The sequence below is a fragment of the Fringilla coelebs genome (assembly GCF_963513975.1).
Source record: "Fringilla coelebs genome assembly, chromosome: 6".
NCBI classification, from domain to species: Eukaryota; Metazoa; Chordata; class Aves; order Passeriformes; family Fringillidae; genus Fringilla; species Fringilla coelebs.
The window spans coordinates 55971727-55990101 of NC_140034.1; the positions used below are offsets into that span (position 1 = coordinate 55971727).

Sequence of the window (18375 nt, forward strand, 5' to 3'; positions counted from 1 at the left end):
AATACTATCACTTTTGTTCTGTGGAATTCCAAGTTTATCTTTGGAATGCTTTCCAGGAGTTTACTGTACTTTCATGACACTTGTGAGTGGCTGACCAGGTGCCAAGCCCTGAAATCCATTTAAAGTGCAGTAAATGTTACCAAAAAACCACACTTCCTTGGCATGAAATTTTGAAGATAAAAAATTGATGGGGTTAAAAGGAGAAGCAATCAGACTTAAAGAATGCACAGATTTTTCATATTGTGCTATTTTTCTGTGGGGCATTTAATAATTTTAGGACTCTGGTAACTCTCTTGACACAGGAATGAATTATTTAAAGTTAGTATTAGTAATTCAGTTTAGTTTTGATAGCTGCTAGCTGTAACCTGACAGCACTTCAGCTCAGTCACATGGAAATTCCCTGTTGTATATATTCTAGCATGCTGGATCTCTTTGCACTCATCAGTTTTATATCTTTCTGCAAATACCAGAAGAAACATAGTTCTAGGTTCTGGCAAAGATCTTGGAAAGGGAAAATGTGCTAGTTGCCAAAAAGACACTGATTACTCTAACAGAGTAGCCCAGAGTGTCTACCCTTTCCCTTTTAATATGCAAACTTGTTTCTGATTTAGAACTGATTCCTGGCAAAGGTGTTTTCCTCAGTGCTCACTTGCGGATAGCTAGGCTCTATGTTGACTCTCATCTTAGAGAACACAAACCACTTTTCACTTACTCAGAAGCATGAATAAATTTTATAACATTTAGTCCCGCATTTCAGGGCAGGAAGGCAGGGGGAGCACACATAATAGGAACAGAAGCAGTACTTCTATTGCATGTATGCTTTTAAATCATGATTGCAATAGCAAGAATTATAAAACTCATTTTAAAAAATGTAACAAAATGTTTAGACAAATCCAGTACGTATGCGTCAAGTATGCAAGTATCCTTGCATCCTTCAATACTTTATCCTTAGATTTCACTTCTTTCAGAGATGTACTTTTTAATTATTGCCAGAATAATAGATTTTCCTTTGATAGGGTGATCAGCTGATACTTTGGTAAAGCCTGAAAAAGCAATGGAAAGATTCTTGAGTGAAATGCCTACTCAAATATTGTCTGTTGTTCATCTGAACTGTGCAGCAGACAGTGCTTCCTCTGTTCCACACCTGGATGGTGTGCCCTGGCCATATCTTAATCCATGAGAAGGCAAGATTTTTTTTTAACCTTACCTCTCCTCCTATTTTCAGGTTATCACAGAAGAGGCTGCATGCTCCATCTGAACATGAAAGAAACTCTGTGTGTCCAAAATTATATCTACTTCATATTCTAAACACAGACCTGACTAGGAACCACCATTGCAGTTTCTAAAAATTTCAGTTGACTGTCTACAGGTCTGTTAAGTCTTTAAAGCTTTGTTCAATTTTTATTGAGGAACCAGTTTCCCTTCTGTCACTGAGGAAAGTGACCTCTACAGAATCTTTGTGCACTGATCTTTGTCTTCACAGTGTCTCTCCCTATATTCAGTTTAGTAGATGCTTTTCATTATAGTGAATTTGTTCTGCAAAACAGTTAACCAGATTAAAAATTAGCATGCAGACATAAATATTTCAAACTCAGGGCCAAAACAGAGAAGGTTAAATCAACATTTCCTTCTTGCATTTGCCATACTTAAAGGGTACAGTTCTCACTTTTAATTCACCTGGATGTCTAAATATTACCCAGTTAACATATTAACCCTCCTTGATGTATTTTGAGTTGGCATCACCTCAATTTTAGAATTTTTAGTCAAAGGACTATGATTTCACAGATAGTAGTGTGGCACATGTGCATTTGTATGCACCCATGTATAACTGTGTTCACACATAAACACACTCACATAAAATATATGAAGTACCCTGTGCACAGGTAAGATGGGGTATAAAGCAGACACGAATTCCTAATTTCAAACACATGTGTTAAGTTGGTAGCTCATAATAGATCTTCATAACATTTCTCCACTTCTGTATTATGAATAAAGCAAAATGAATGTGTGTTGTAAAACAAAGCTTCTTCAGACTGGAGAATCTCTTAAGTTAGTATTAGCTTTTCTTCTAAAATTACTTTGCTTTTTAAACAGTTTTTGTTATTATGTTAATCTTGAAAGTAAAAACTGATTGTTAGTTAACTAATTGTTAACTTTTAGTTCTAATTGCATCATGGATAGCCCCAAGTAGTAGCTCTAAATGGAGATAAAACTCCAGAGATCTTTCCCTTAGACAAGCTTTGCTAATGCTAAGCACCAGTGCTGAGACATTCTTTCCACGTAACTTTCCTCTCAAAGGATCTCCTAAGCAGTTATTATGGATTTTGAACAGTTAAAAGAAACATGAATGTGAAGATCATAGTGTAAAATGTAATTATGTCTATTTTCACATCAATATAATCTTTCATCATCAGGATACTCTTAGTTTTTTAACTCGACTCTTTACTTCAGTAATAACAAAAATGGAATATTACATGAAAAATTCCTGAAGTATTAAATGTCAACACATGCATATTCACTAGAATCTGCAAAAAATTACTTGATGGCTTGAAGTCAAATACAGCCAGAGTCTTGGCTTCAAAAAATCCTCATTGATGACCCTTTTAGATATACATAAATACACACTGCCAGACCAGAATCAAACACCTGATCTCCATATTTCCTACAGCAAAGATTTCGTGCCACAGACACCATGGTATACAGCATAAAGCTTTGAGCTATAAGGCATCTCCTCTGGCTCAAACCTCAGACCAGTTTTTGGACTAAATGGAAAGAGAACAGACAGAGTTAGAGAAGCACCATCACCACCTGGTCAGTATGTCACAGGCATATTGCTTTTCTGAAGGAAGGGACGTGCATGCCTTGCACATTTAACAAAAAGCCCTTGCCCTGCTATTCCATTTATATTGATACTCCAAAAGCACTGTTTGCTTACTTGCCCTCAATACTTTTTTGTACTGATGGGATTTCCTGAAGTATTGAGAACCAGCTTTATTTCTCAGAGATTAGATTTTTTTGGTGCTCTTTGCAAGGAACTCAGGGCTAGGTCAAGACTGAATACTAAAATGATAACAGCTGATAAAAAAACCCATGAACAAAACCACATCCCCTTTGTTATTACTTATCCTAAGTTGGAAATGTGTTTTAATATTAGGCCAGTAAGACTCTAACCCTGAGTAATATAGCTACATTATAACTGAATCTGTAACAAAATTATGCACAATTATCAATACAAACAGACCAGGTTTTCATGGCCTCCTTCAAAATCTGGGTTTATGTCCAGAATTGCTAAGAATTGTTAGGTAGGACTTTGTATAGTATCTTTTGCAAACACTATTATAAATTAAAAAAGAAAAAAAAAAACAGGAAAAAAAACCTCCACCACCCTAGAAAAGACTAAAGAGAAGGAGGGATAGGTACACTTTCAGCATGAAATTGCCATGATATCATTCTTTGGCTTGCCAATACTTTGAGAAACTGGGGTGGAGAGGAGAGAATGAAACAGAAACAGTGTTCTTTGTACCTTTATGAAATGCTAAATTTTCCTTCTCCCTCATGCCTGTCAGTAAATCATGAGGAAGTTAAGTAAAAGAAATTTGCATGAGCACCACTGAAATTTCTGAAAACCTGAGTTTTTTGAAGCCTACCATTTTACTTGATTTATGTGAGTTGGGTTGGAAGGTTCTACACAGAATTCTGAATACTACTATGGTTCTACGCCTTAGACACAGGAGAAATACATTTAAAAGAAAAAATTTAAAATATTAAAATACATTTAAAATACATACATTTGACTGGAAAACATATTAGGTTAGGAATTTTTTAACTCTGTCATATAAAGAATTCAATTCATTGTTCAAAACAATATTTAAGTATTATCTTCAAGTACAGTGTCTGAAAATAAGTGAGCTATATTAGTTTAACTGGGTTTATAATAGGCTAGCTAATGGCAAAATGTTTCTCAGGTCTGATATGGGAAGCACAATTTGAGCTATAAAAAGAAAAACTGCTTCAACCATTTTTTATGTGTTCCCTTGATGGAAAGCAGGAGGTATTTTGGAACCAGATTAGTTGAGCTCAAATATCTTCTAGGGAAAAGCAACATGCTAAATGTTATCAAGAGCAAAATGGTATCAAAAGGTTAAATATCTCTGTCAGTTAAAAAAATAAAAAGTTCTAATAGAAACTAATTTTGTGACTTAGCTGGGCCACCTTTAAGTGACCCATAGATATGCTCCATGTAAAATCACACAAGCAGAACAGGGCCAAGAAACCATCAGTTGGTTGCCAAGCCCAAAGGCCCTGGCTACACCTTTGAATCTCCCTGCCACACCAGAACCACCTGCACCAGCCCAGATCCATCATTATTCTCATGGAAAGATTCAAAATTGTGTCTGGGCTCCAGATCGAAATGCAGTGTGTGGAGATCAAATATTCCTTGACATCTTCATTCAAAAGGAAAAATAAAAATTAAAAATTTAGGAAAAGGAAGGATTTAAGATGGTGAGCTGCAGATCAGGTAGAAACCAGTTCCTTTTCAGGTAGACTAACACATGATAAACTTTGACACAGAGACAGGAACCCATTTCCCTCATATTTAAAAAGTGTTTGAAATTTTTAAAGAGAGTATTTGAGATTATTTTTAAAAGTCTTTGAGGTTATTAAAACTTACTTAAAATGAGACAGAAAATTATCATGGTTATGCATTTGCCAGATTGTTATAAACATATCTCCATATGAATAAATAATTACTCTTAAATACTTTAAAGTTCATGTTAAGCTAACTTGGTATTAATGTTAAAGGTTGAGAAAAGCAGGACTGTCAAAGGCAGTAAACACAGCAGAGGAAGCAGCAATTTTCCTTATGCTGTGACATAAAATTTCCTTATGTGACAAGACATGGCAAGGGGTAATGGTTTGAAACTGATGGGAGAGTTGATTTAATTAGATATAAGGAAGAAGTGTTTTACAACAAGGGTGGTGAGGCCATGGCACAGGTTTCCCAGAGAGATTGTGGATGTCCTGTCAATTCATATTTTCTGAAAAATCCGTTCGCCCAGGATTTTTCTCCTGGGAAGCTGAGAAGCCTCAGAGAGAAATTAAAACAATAATTATCTCATTTGCTTCTCCTGTGTTTTGCTCCTTTGGAATGTGTTTGGAGATTGTTTACCCACAGGTGATTGTTTCATTGGTTTCATGTGAATTGTTTTGACTCTTTGGCCAATCGGGGCCAAGCTGTGCCAGGACTCTGGAGAGAGTCAGGAGTTTTCATTATTATCTTTTTAGCCTTCTGTCTGTATCCTTTCTCTATTCTTTAGTATAATTTAGTATTCTTTAATATAATATAGTATCATAAAATAATAAATTAGCCTTCTGAGCACATGGAGTCAGATTCATCATTCCTTCCTTCATCGGGGGGAACCCAAATACAATAAATGTCCCATCCCTGGAAATATCCAAGGCCAGGTTGGATGGGTGAGCAATCTGGTCTAGTTGAAGATAACCCCGCTTATAGGAGGGGGTTGAGCTGGATGACACCTAAAGGTTCCTTCAAAACCAAACCATTCTATGATTCCATGTAGGATAAAACCTTAATGCAAATATAAAAATTACTTAACTTCATCTCAGTATTGTTTACAAAAGCAATCACAACTTAGTAAGTAACACAAATGGCATGTTTTGGGCAACAGTTGTGGCTCTCTTCTGAATTTTAAAAGATTCAGATGGAGTGGCAGCTAATTGATTAGAGAAGAGGTGTATTCTTAGGACTGCAAAACCTAAAATATGTAGCATATATTCACAAATTCCACAGCATATATTCATCTAAATAGAGTGTTTATAACAACTAAAGCCCTTCAGCATCTGTTGCCATGATTGAAATACTATCTTAATAAAATAAGACAATTTTAGTGACCTGGTATGTGGAATTTTGTGGGGGTAGAAGGGGGGGAGCTTGAGTTGTATTTTAAACCTTTAGGAAAATGCAATTTTGATGAGTTGAAAGCAAATGGTTACATATGACAGCACACCACTAAAAAATCAGTATCAAATGATGCTGATTTACAACTTGACAAGCAATCTATAGATGGTCTTCAGTTTAGTAGTTGCTGGTTTTTGGTAAATCCACTTAAGATAACAGTTGACTCTGGGATCTCCCAAGTTTACTCATCTTTGGCAAAGAAAATGTTTCCTGTGTTTAAAACTTCCTTATAGCAACATATTCTTGTTTTGTTCTGAGTTTCAAAAATCAGTGACAACAAAAAGAGTAAAAGGAATGGTCCTAAATGTCTATTAAAACATGCAAAACAATTTTAAGTGTCTGAGCAGATCTGCTAGATCTTAAAGAGATTTGTAAAACTAACTGTTCAAAAAAAGTATTAATAACGTTTTAGAAATTTGAGCATTCACCATTTTAAAAATCAAAATATAGGGGAAAGTTTGTTTTTGTGTACAACTTACTCTCCATGATATAGATCATTACTAGAAGACATGATGAACTATATTGTTTTCAGAAGGGGATAAATAATGGCAACTGTATATTCAGTTCTAACTCTAAATTCCACATTAGGAAAGAGGTTTTATCCCTTGGCTTGTGTGGGCTACCACTGACTTCAGGGTATTTCTAACCACTTGAACCCAATTTATTCTTGCCAGAAAAGGAAACTCCCTATTACACCTGGGGAATGTCTTGCTTTGCCATCTTAAGCTCTTACTAACGAAATCAGCTGAATTTTAGGGTGATACTTTTAGATACAAAGCTTCAGAATACTCTATCCTAGCCACCTGAGAAGAATTCTCTTTCTACTAATTTCAGGTAGTGTAATATTGTTATAACTTCAGTTCTAGAAGCCCAAATTATAAATAGAATGGCAGAAAATGAACACATGTATATTAGTAATTTCAAGAACTAGAATGTTACTCTTCTTGAAGATGCTTTACACCCTAAAAAAGCACAATATGATTTGCTAAAAATGTTTCTTATCTCCAAATGGAGTCCTCATTGTGCAATAATGCATAGAGGGAGACACTTGGAATTAAAGGAGAGATGGTATTTGATTGTCCACAGAAGGAGGTCACTGAGGCAAACCAGTCTGAGCTAGTGAGAAAAACTGCAGAGCTATTGCACAGCCTGTCAGTTCCACTAAATCTGAATATTGCATCAAAGATATTTGCTGTAAAAAAATTTCCACCAAGTCTAACAAGAACTTCATTGTGTGAAAGTAAAAAGCAGTAATTTCAAGAGTTTTCCATTAAATTAGGAGCTAATAGTTTGACCTACAAAGGGTTTTTTTGTGAAGAAGATTCTGATGAACACTTTCAAAGTTCTAGATACTAAATTAACATGAACGGCTGCACAAATGCAGTATGTCAGTGAAAAAAGGTAGAAAATTAAATCAAGACGAGCAAAAAAATATGTCTTTAATTTCTTATGCTTTAAGGGTTTGGATAACTCTCAGTGAGAATGAATCAGTCAACTATTTAACCAAAAATGTCAGTTCTCCAAAGGACCAGATAGTGGAGCTGTAGCTGCTTTTTTTATTGAGTGCAAGACCAGCATCATCAGGAACAAAGTGAAGAGAGAGATGTCCATGGGCTTCTGGCTCCATGGAGGCATCCAGGCCTAAATAAGGAAAGGGAAAATAATAAAGAATAAAGGGAGAAGCAGGAGAGAAAGGGTAACTAAAAGAAGAAAGAAGCTGCAACTTAAGTTGGGGCAGGGCAGAGCTGCGCCTAATCTCAACAGAGTAATGATAGAATACAGAACAAAATGGATTTCCTGACAGTTCTACAGGCAGCACTGAATTCCAGCCACCCCACTGACACCTCCAGGATCACTGTTTGTCCAAGAGCTTCTGAGTCTTGTGGAGTGAATTTCACTGGCCCTTTAAGGACTTTTTTTTTTTTTTTTTTTTTTTTTACAATAAATGAAACTTGAGAAGGCTGAGAAGAATTCCCCCTTCAGTAGCACAAGCAGGACTGAAATGTCATCTTTTCTGTGACTGTAAAGCTGTTGGAGAGGAATTGGCACAGAGTAAAGAAGTGCCCAGCTGAAAGGTCTCCAAAACCACCTTGTATCTGGGCATAAAGTAGGGCTGCACTTCAGACATGCCTTTCCCCACCAGTTGGGAATTACTACAGTTGGCTACAAAGAAGATGAGATGCCCAAAGAGACCAGTGACTGTTGCTGTCCTGAGGCCCAAGATGTGTTTTCAGAATTCACTCACAAAATCCCAGGCATCCCACCCTATCTCCTTTGGAGTTAGGGTAATTAAATCTCCTGATGCGCCCATGATTTTGACATTTTAAACACCCTGGCAAGTTATTTCTTATGGATAAAGCTTAGGAAAGGATTTTCACTGCTAAAAACATAAACTCTTTCACAGATTGGAAGTGAATAGACCTGGGAAAAGCACAACAACAGTGAAAATCTTTGGAATAAGGAAGACAAAAAAAGCTAGGAAAATTATGCTGAAGGAAAAACAAAAGACAGAAACACACCATACAAAAGCTGTGAGTACAACTTAGGCATTGGAATTGGAAAGGCAGAGCAAAGCATTTGAGTCTTGAGATCTGTGTAATCAATCTGCTTTCTATTTCTCCTTCTTTCCAGTTCTTCCATGGTTTATGATACATCATCCCTACCTGGTTGGTTTTGAGTAAAATGTAATTCTATATTTATACACAAGTACATTTTTCTCACCAGGAAGAGGCAAGAGGGCACACTAGACTGTCTGCAGAGTGGTGTATATATATATATACAAACATATATATTACACATACATTATATTAGTGAATCTGAAAATAAAATTTCTATACCAGGTGCTGTAGCAGGTAAATAACACCTTTCCTTTCTTTAGAAGAAGTAAGTATTAAATAAACATTTTATTATTACTATAGCAAAATAATGTAACATGATATTAGTCATTAAGGACACAAGGTCAGATATTTAAGAGCAATCACATACTTCTTAACTGGTCTGCAAGACAGAGAACACCTATATGTTACAACTATATGCACATCTATATGTCACAGGAAAAATCAGAAGCTTTAAAGCCAGGACCCATTACATCATCTAATGTGACTCCAGCTGCACTGGAGACAGTTTCCCAACAATTGGAATGTCATCATAGGTATGGACCAAAAAAACCAGATCTTTCTGAGAGAAGCTGGCTAGTTTGTGGGAAATTTTCATATTAATGCATATCCAATGCAACATGAAAACATTGAAAACAGAATTCTTGTCACTGAACCTGTTAAAGAAGTACTTTTTGTAAAGGTGTGACTGACATTTCTTACTATAAAAATCTCTACTTTGCTGCCTTCTGCAAGAAGCAAGCACTTCAAACTCTGTGACTCTCCCAATTTATAAACCAAACATTTGTACAAGTTTTCATGACTTGTTATTCTTTATTTTTAAAAATAGGTTTATTCATTCAGTTCCATTCTGGAAGATTTAGGCATCATGGTAGGATGGTAGGAGAGTGAAAAAGCAAATGATTACTTGTATGTTTCATTTTAAGCTGGTAATTTATTTAAACTTCTTAATATAATCCATTAACGTAAAAAATTTCTTCCATCTTCTATGTGGAAGTTGAACTTAGAATTGTTCCTACTTGGAAGGAAGGAAAAAGAATCTACAAGCAGATATATTTTTATTGAAAATAAATTTTTAGCATCCAAGCTACCACAGCATTATTTTAATCATATTCAGTTTATGCATTATGGAAACACTTAATGCAAAAATCTGCTTTTGAGGCCTGCAATTTTATCAGGAGATTTAAGTATCTTAATGTTTTTATGAAGTTTTGTAATTTCCCTCAATTCATGGATTTAAAACTTCCATTAGGAATTTAAATATTTTCCCACCTTAAAAGAAAAAAATTACTCTAATTTTAATGGGACCACGTTTTGCTACATATTCCAAAGGATTTCCTTTCCTTAGAATTACTTTAAATTGACACATGTATTTGTTTCTGTGATTTTTTTTGCATGGAATCCATGCTCTGCCATGTTTTATTTTGCTTTGCTATTCCTTGTTCACTTGTTTCACATATAGATATAAAGTAATAAAAAGAGGAACTTGGGACACTTTGAATGCTGGCTTTGGGTTTTTTTCCCTAATAGAACTTGCAGAATTAGAAAAAAAAATTACATATATTAATAAATAACTTCTGAAAAAATAATCTTAGCCATCAATTAATAGAAGTCAACTCCTACCACATAGCATTTCTGAAATGATAGAGGTTTTAAATTCTATAGAGGTTACTGGATAAAGCCAACAGGCTAGTACAATAGTGGATGTACTAAGCCATCTTAAAACAATGAAACTGTTGATCTCAATTCAGCTAGAACCCATTGGGCTGTAAATAAATGGCATTTGGCTGTGTCACACTGTGTAAAGAACATACAGCCCAGGAAGAACTACCTCAGTGGCATCAAATAGGGAGGGTGCCAAATGCCAACAAAATTAAAATCAGCTACACACCCTAAATTTAACCCTAAATGTGCTTTTTCACAACTGTCCAAAGGATTCCAAAGAAAGGGTAGTGTATCTAGTTATGTACTCAAGAGCACAGAGTGAAGAGTAAAAACTTACTGTGATCCAGTAAAGTGTTCCAAAATGAAGTTCAAACCCACCAGAACCAAAAGACAACTGACTTTTAAAACCTAGGAAAATGAACTTGTTCCCACTGAAATGCATGGAAAGTTTCCATTGATATAAGTTTTGTAGGAATGATCTTTATTACTGCTGCTTAATACCTAATCTATATTACTGTTATTTTTTGCACAATTCAGCTTGGAATGCAGCAGTGTGATATGAAAAGGAATTTTTGTTTGCAAGCTTGGAATGAAATCTGGCTTGGACTAGATTGCATAATAAAGAAGCCAGCAAAAGGGAATTTGACACTCACCATTCTGGCAGAACTCAAGTTTCTCAAAACAGAAATATTAAAAATACTTTGATACTGTTTTAAAAATGAAAACCAAAAGGAAGAAAATGTAAATGTTAAACTGTGCCAGATTACTGAGGTCTTTGGTTAATAATCATTACTTTCTTCAAAGTGGTATGAAACTAGTAATAAAGCTACTAACTAAATATACTGCAGAATTTAAAAAAAAATTCTCTTACTGGCTACAAACCAGAAAAGCTATTAATCCTTTATACTAGCATGTTGAATCTCAAACTATCTATGAGATTTAACAAACCCCTTATTTCTTCTTCTTTATGACCTATTACTGAGTCAATTAGGAGTTCTCAGTACTTATTCAGCACAATACTTATGCACGTTCCCAACCTCACACTCCCCAGAAAACCCAAACCCTTATCTGGCTTCACTGACTTCATTGTAAGCTATGTTAAGCAGAAGTTTCTGACTGAATAATAGCTCTGGTATTTTGTTGAACCAGGAACTTGACTTCTGCAGATAAGAAGGGATCCCTCTGACCTCTTCTGTTTACAAGTGCTCAGTTTTATCAGGTCACAGTTATGTGCCTTTAGCACAGTAGGGATAACAGTTATGTGAGAGCAAGACCTATCATTTTGTCATGACTCAGGAACAGTGCATGTGGAGAGGAAGATGGGAAGACGTGCAGTATGAATCAGATTAACATGCAACTACAGAAGAAAAATATTAGCATATTTTCAATTATTATTACCATAGCCATATATAGAGAGGATTAAGTGGATCAGAAGAATTAATATTTGAAAGTATAGATGTGCTAAATTCGGCCATATATTAATGCTAGCAAATATTGATACTGATTAATTTTGTGCTATGGGAGTTAATAATCTACATACAAAGTCTGAAATACAGCTCTGGGTTTGGAAATATCTGTTAATCAAATGAAGTACTATGGATTTTAATGGTTTTGCTCATGCTGCTTTAGCAATATATCCCAGTCAGGACTTTGCAATTCAATGATCATGAAGCCTTTGATCTGTTTCCTGACCTGTTAAATAGTATCAGTGAAAACAGAGTGGGAGAAAGGCTGTTCTAATGCAGGGGATATTCTTTCAAGCCAAACTGAGAAGTCACAGGTCTATTTCTGAAGACTTTTCTTTTGGTTGCAATTGATTAAAGAGAGAGCAAATTCAATGACCTAAAGTCAGAAGGATATTTATCACATTAATAATTCCTTGGGCCAGTTAACACACTGTAGGTTATTTATTCTCCAACTGTGTCATAAAAATGAGTCAGTGCTGGTTAAGCAGAAAATATTTTTTCCTGTTAATCAGTGATGTAATTTTCAAAGTGGAAGGCGCAGTAAAGTAAAAACAAAGTAAAGATAAAGAAATGAAAATAAAATCTTTACCCTAATAAAAAGGATCTTCTCTCCAACTCTGTATCTTCCCTGTGAAAGACGCTCCACACAGAACTTATTAGGGCATTTACAAGGTGGATCTTCAGAAATGTGTTTAACCTATAAAACAAGAAGTCATTAATAGGAACTGTTTAAAATAGCATGGATAGCAAAACATTCAGTAAGACACTTGTCATAATGTATCATTTAATATAAGTCTTAATTGATGATATTTTTCTTGGTTTTGCTTAACATTTCTGTAATCCCAGAAAGCACCCCATGGTGCTTCCAATACCAGTGATTTAGTAGCTGAGTTAAAAATGTTATACAGTCCAGCATCAAATTTGCACTCTTTATCTGAAGTCAAGATGTTTGTTACATGGAGGTTAGCACCAAACTTTTGTAATTGTATTCTTAGTATTTTATGATGAATCAGCTCTAATACAGCAAACAGGCAAAATGAAGATGTCATAAGATGCATGCTGCCTTCTAAATATATAAAAAACAGAGGCATCTTCCTTACCATTAAGAGCCTCTACCTCTTTAAAATTGTGCTCAAACCCCCTTAGGGAAAAAGCATATAGAAAATACTGTGACATAATTAAAAATTAATGCCAAGACACTCCCCAGCAGTTTTAAGCGCCATTTGATGATCTCCTTGTTAGGGCTGGTTCAATCTCAGTTAATTTAAAGGGACCTCAAGAACACTATCATTGCCAAACCTAACTACATAGCCCCCCAAAATAAGGGCTGAGAAAAAACAAATGAAAACCTCCTTCCTGCATGTTATTAGCTGCATCAGCTTGACTTTGGCCTCCTTGCTCTGGCATGTGCAAGCAAAGACAGTGACATTCAGGAAAAGTACATTTTGTACTCTTCAATGATGGGAAAGTAGCAAAGGCATCAATACCAAAAGAGGAGGTCTGGCTGTGAAACTCTTCCTTGGCATTCAAATTGCACTTCTGCATCAGAACAGCAAGAATAAGTGCAGCATTTTCATAACTGTGGTTTTCTTGGACAAAATACGTACCTAGTATGTCAGCATCAAACAATGCAAAATGCCAGAGGAACTTGTAGATGTTTGTCCACTTCAAACAATATTCCAAAGACATTTTCATATCCAGTTTGTAAACCAAGGCCTGTAAAAATGCTCTGAGGCCCAGGAAAGGATATTTTCAGAATAGCTAACAAATTAAAGTCTTAAATTGTTTCATAAAAAGAAAAAATGCTTGGCCAAAGCTGTAGCACTCTAATGAGTGTTTTGTTTACCATGAATAGGTAAGGCTTCTGAAGTACAAACGTTTTTCAGATCTGCTTTAAGAATTAAGTTATAGTATGCTAAATAAGCCAAAAAGAACTTATAAGGCAACCAATTATTGTTTCTATACTTTTGGAACTAGCCCTGTTGAATGATTTAAAGGCTTTCCAATTATTTCTGAAATTATTCAATGCCTTTATCTGAATAACTTCATTACCCTGTGGAGAGTAAGTATAAGTACTTTTTGTAAGTATTCTTAAGACTTATTTATTTTTAATCAGGCATAATAATTTTATGAAGAAAAATAACTAAAATAACACTTAACAGAGGAACTCTACATGTATTTTACACACAAAAAGTATTTCTCAAGTATCAGATGAGTTGTCCTCAGTTTGAATGAATCAAGTTTTGAATTTTAAGATCAGTTACTCAAATTAGTTTTATCAACATGGATGAGATTTAGCCTCCATTTCTGGTGAATAAACTATTTAGACAGTTAATGTACAATAGGAATAATTTACATTAAATCAGTGGCTGATGACTTAAATCCAAGTGCAGCTTGCTGAGGATGAAAAAGGTGTATTCCTGTATTTCTTGGAAGGTGGTACCAAGACTGGAATTGTGCTTAGGGAGTTTTTTGGCCATGAATACTGTTCAATAACGAAGGATTCCTGACATAATATCCTTTGGCATTATCACCCTGACAGCTGAAAATGGGCAGCAGGAACTTAATGCTTCATCCACCAGAGTTCATAGAAGGAATGAAAAACCCAGAGTTACTGGGCCTAAACAAGTTCAAGGTTGTTTTGAACTGCCTAAGCAAAATAGACCCATCTTCTGCCTGTGGAGAATGAGAGCCACAGATCTATTCTGGTGTAAAACAGAGGATAATAAGATCTTCAGTGCTGATCCTGCTGTTGTGGGTTCCATTGCATTACTGTCCCAAAGGACACAGAAGTATTGAGTGGAATTTGGAAATCAAATAAGGAAGCAGAGGGAGGAATTATATTCTATTTTATTTTAAGTCTGGACTATATGAGAAACTGCTGCTATTTTATGGTGTGAGTGTCTGGGGCAGTGCAGGTCAGGACTCTAGCTGGATGAATTCCATTCTGTTTCTATCCACACTGCTTTGTAAATTAAAGGAAGTGGTTAGAGAAAACCTGCATTCTCTCTGTTAATTTTCTACATGATATGTAACCACCAGCCTCCTTCTACACATAACTGTTCTTTCTCAATTCTGCTGAAACACAAGTGCTTTTGCAAAGTTAAGGAAGAAATACAAACCAGAAATTTTTAAATGTAATTATAGTCATCAAAAAGAAAAAAAAAAGTGTTTCAATAAAATGAAGGAACATTATATTCCATCTGCTCTTTGTAACAGGAAAGTGGCACATGGATTTTTCAAGAAGTGCTTTGTAACTCCCAGGTGGCACATCTACCTTGCAATGTAGTAGTTACTATGGTAACTGCCTCTTTTTACAGGCTAGATTTGTACTTTTCCAGTTTAACCTCTTCATGGTCTCAAAATGCGTCCTTTTCATCTGATTCCAGCTATTCCAAATGAACCCCTGTGGGTCTGCACCAGAAACATGATCATACAATATGCTGCAACAATTTAATGAAATTCAAAGCAAGATTCTAACAATGAGGAAAACAATGCTTGTTTTTTACTATGTGAGAATCATAACAGCAGAACAGCATAAAAATTAGGCTGAAATATCTCAGAAGTGTTTGTTAACATTCAGTACAAGTCAGCATGAGCCAAATCTTGTCCTGACTCAATCCTTCCTCAGACAAAGCACCAAGTGGGAGTTGGTGAATAAGGAGTAAAAGAGTAATAAGAAGGGAATGTGGCCCTAAGCACAAAGCTAAGCTATGCTGCAGAGCTCCTACACAATGTGACTTTTTTTTTTCCCTAAGCTTCAGACATAAATAATTGTGGTCAAAAAGCAAATAAGTCTGTAAGTCTATAAATGTTTAAAATAGAGCGAGATGTTAAACTAAGGCTTGTGTGTGCTTTGCAAGTGAGTGCCTGTCAGAATCAGTAAGGTAGGAAGAAGCTTCCTGCCACAACTTACAGCATCATCCAACAGTTTCCCTGTGCTCTTTTTCCCAGGAGACTTTGTGGGTGATGGTGAAGGAGATGGAAGGGGAGCTGAAAGTGTTTCCTCTTGTTCAATCTCTTTTTCCAGTTTTATTAATCCAGGAGGTTCCACCCCACACCTTTTGGAAACATGCAAATAATAAATTACTAGTCCATATAAAGTATTATACGTTTTAAAACAAAACAGTGGAAAGAATTTCTACTTTGTGTACAATAACAGAATGATACACACACAAATAGATATGTTTAAAATACACCAACCCATACTGCCATCATTTTAAATTAACAGAAAAAAAAATTTAGATGCAGTCTTTCAGTTAATTAGATTTACAGGAAATACAGGTACTTTTTCAGCTTCTCTGTCTGATATCATATATGTTGGTGAATAATTTATCAACAACACTAGACCTCAAAAATTGCAATACCATGCAAGACAGAGCCAAGTTCAGCACATTTGCACTTTTTTTCTATTTTTTTTTTCTTTCCAAACAGCATCTTTTTAAATTACTTAACAACTTATATTTTATGTTAGTGTTTTCTGAAGAAATGCAAATGGATTAAGGGCTTTCCTGGTTTCAGCTATTGCACTGAATTTATAGATAAGTAAACTGGGACATGGCCACTACTCTTCAGAACTGGTTGGTGTTTCTGCTAATTGATTTTTGACAGCCAGTCTACAGATCTCTGCTTACAGTGGCAACACACTTGTAGCTCCAGCTAGAACAAAATACATGCAATTCATCGTGGGTAAACTCAAACCAGAGCACTTGAAGAGCAAGGTTCTTTCTGAAAGCCCTTCTGAAAACTTTATGGCAAGTGATTGAGTCAGTATCGCACAGCAAGCAGCACAGCTTGGACAGAAGTCAGAAGTTTAAAAGTCCAACCCATTTTTCTAATTACTGATAATCCCCTTCTGGTTTGGGGATTTTTTTATCTGCCAACACTGAACAAACCCCAGAAAAACACCCAGAGTGTCATGCCACTGTTACATTTTCTGAAAAATCCCTTTGCCAGGATTTCTTCTCCTGGGAAGCTGCGAAGCTTCAGAGAAAAATGAAAACAATAATTTTCTGATTTGCTTCTCCTGTGTTTTGCTGTTTTGGAATGTGTTTGGAGATTGTTTATCCAACAGGTGATTGTTTCATTGGTTCCATGCGAATTGTTTTGTCTTAATGACCAATCACAGCCAGCTGTGTCGAGACTCTGACGTCAGTCACAAGTTTTAATTAATATCTTGTTAAGCCTTCTCTCTGTATCCTTTCTCTATTGTCTAGTATAGCATCCTTTAATAGAAGTACATAAAAAAATAAATTAACCTTCTGAAAACATGGAGTCAAATTCTCAATTCCTCCTTTGTCCTGGAGACCCAGCAAATACCACACACCAGAGTTCCTTTTTCAGAGAATGACTTCAGCTTGGGAAAGTTATCACACCAGGTGGACTTCTCATAGCAAACTACTTGTACAAATGAAATTATATTTTTTTCTGCAGCAGAAAAGTCCATAGTCCAAATGCAGAACTATACTGACTTACCTAGATAAAGATCTGGACACTAAAATATTGAGCATTAACAAATAAATATAATGAATATTAAATACCATAATAATCTTATAAATGTACAGAGAAAAGATATAAGCACACATACTAGCTTTTGCATTTTTCTGATAATGTTTAATTTAGTCATACTACTGCCTAGTAAATTAATAGAAAGCAAAGCAAGAACCAAATCTGTGCTTGAATTGGCTTCTAACTGGTGCAGTCTGTGTAATGAAAAGTCAGCCAACACTGAAGCAAGCACTTATATACAATCTATTTACTTCCTGTCTGTCTGCAGATGCTGACAGGCTGTAAATCATGGAATTCCCCACTGGGCTCTAAGCCTACTTCTGCATACAGCCTTACTCATCAAATAGAACTCTTCCACGGTAAGAAATGTTGCTTCTTTGCTTCCACTACTTTTCATAGCTTCTAAATTCTGTCTTTGTGATAGATTTGTAAAGTTTCCTGTACTTCCAGTATTCTGAATTCCTCTGATGAACAGCTGGAAAATAAAATCAATGCTCAAACAAACACACCCCCTTTTTTTCCTCACATGCTGCATGAACCCGAAGCAAAGTTGCTGGAAAGCTGAAATTGTAAAAAGCCACATCTTTTCTGAGAGGGGTAGAGGTGCAAATTCTGGGAAGGTATGCTGAGCATTTCCTTTTCTGCTCCTTTCTAGCCTGGCTTCTCACAACTCCACGTGAAGCAGCAGTGCACTGTAACATGATCTCTGCCAGGCTTCTCAGAGCACCACTTTCCATTTTTATCAAGGTAAAATTGAATACAATAGCAGAAAGACCTTGAAATTGCTCAACAGTAATTCCAAAGGATCTGTGAGGGTTGTTTAACCCTGCAGAGTTTTCCAGTAACCCAAGAACTTCATCCTTTGTGCAGAAAAAATAATTTAGCTGTTTTCCACTGTATAATCTCTGACTTTCAAATACTAAGGAGAATGTTGGACCTGTGCAACCCACTGCAATAGTCCTGTGCATTTTCAGAGGTCAATTCCACCCTGTAGGACACTTCCCTCCCTCATTAATCTCACTGCATTGACATAACATCTGCCAGTGACACAAGGCCTCCTCCTAACTATTGAAGTTTTGCAGACAATCTCAGAACTTTGTTTTCATAAAAAGCTGAAATTCAGGATAATTTGTCAGGCAAC

The 18375-nt window shown here is 35.7% G+C and overlaps 1 protein-coding gene across 1 annotated transcript in view; it reads right to left on the reverse strand.

Moving 5' to 3' along the window:
• The window catches only part of GAS2 (growth arrest specific 2), a gene marked incomplete at its 3' end in the record, with an annotated part of 75521 nt that overhangs the window by 20811 nt on the left and 36335 nt on the right, over positions 1-18375 (reverse strand). The window contains exons 5-6 of the mRNA XM_084207109.1: positions 15643-15787; positions 12316-12423 (exon numbers count right to left, since the gene is read on the reverse strand). Of these exons, the coding sequence (XP_084063235.1) occupies positions 12316-12423; positions 15643-15787 (253 nt within the window). The remainder of the gene's footprint in view (positions 1-12315; positions 12424-15642; positions 15788-18375) is intronic.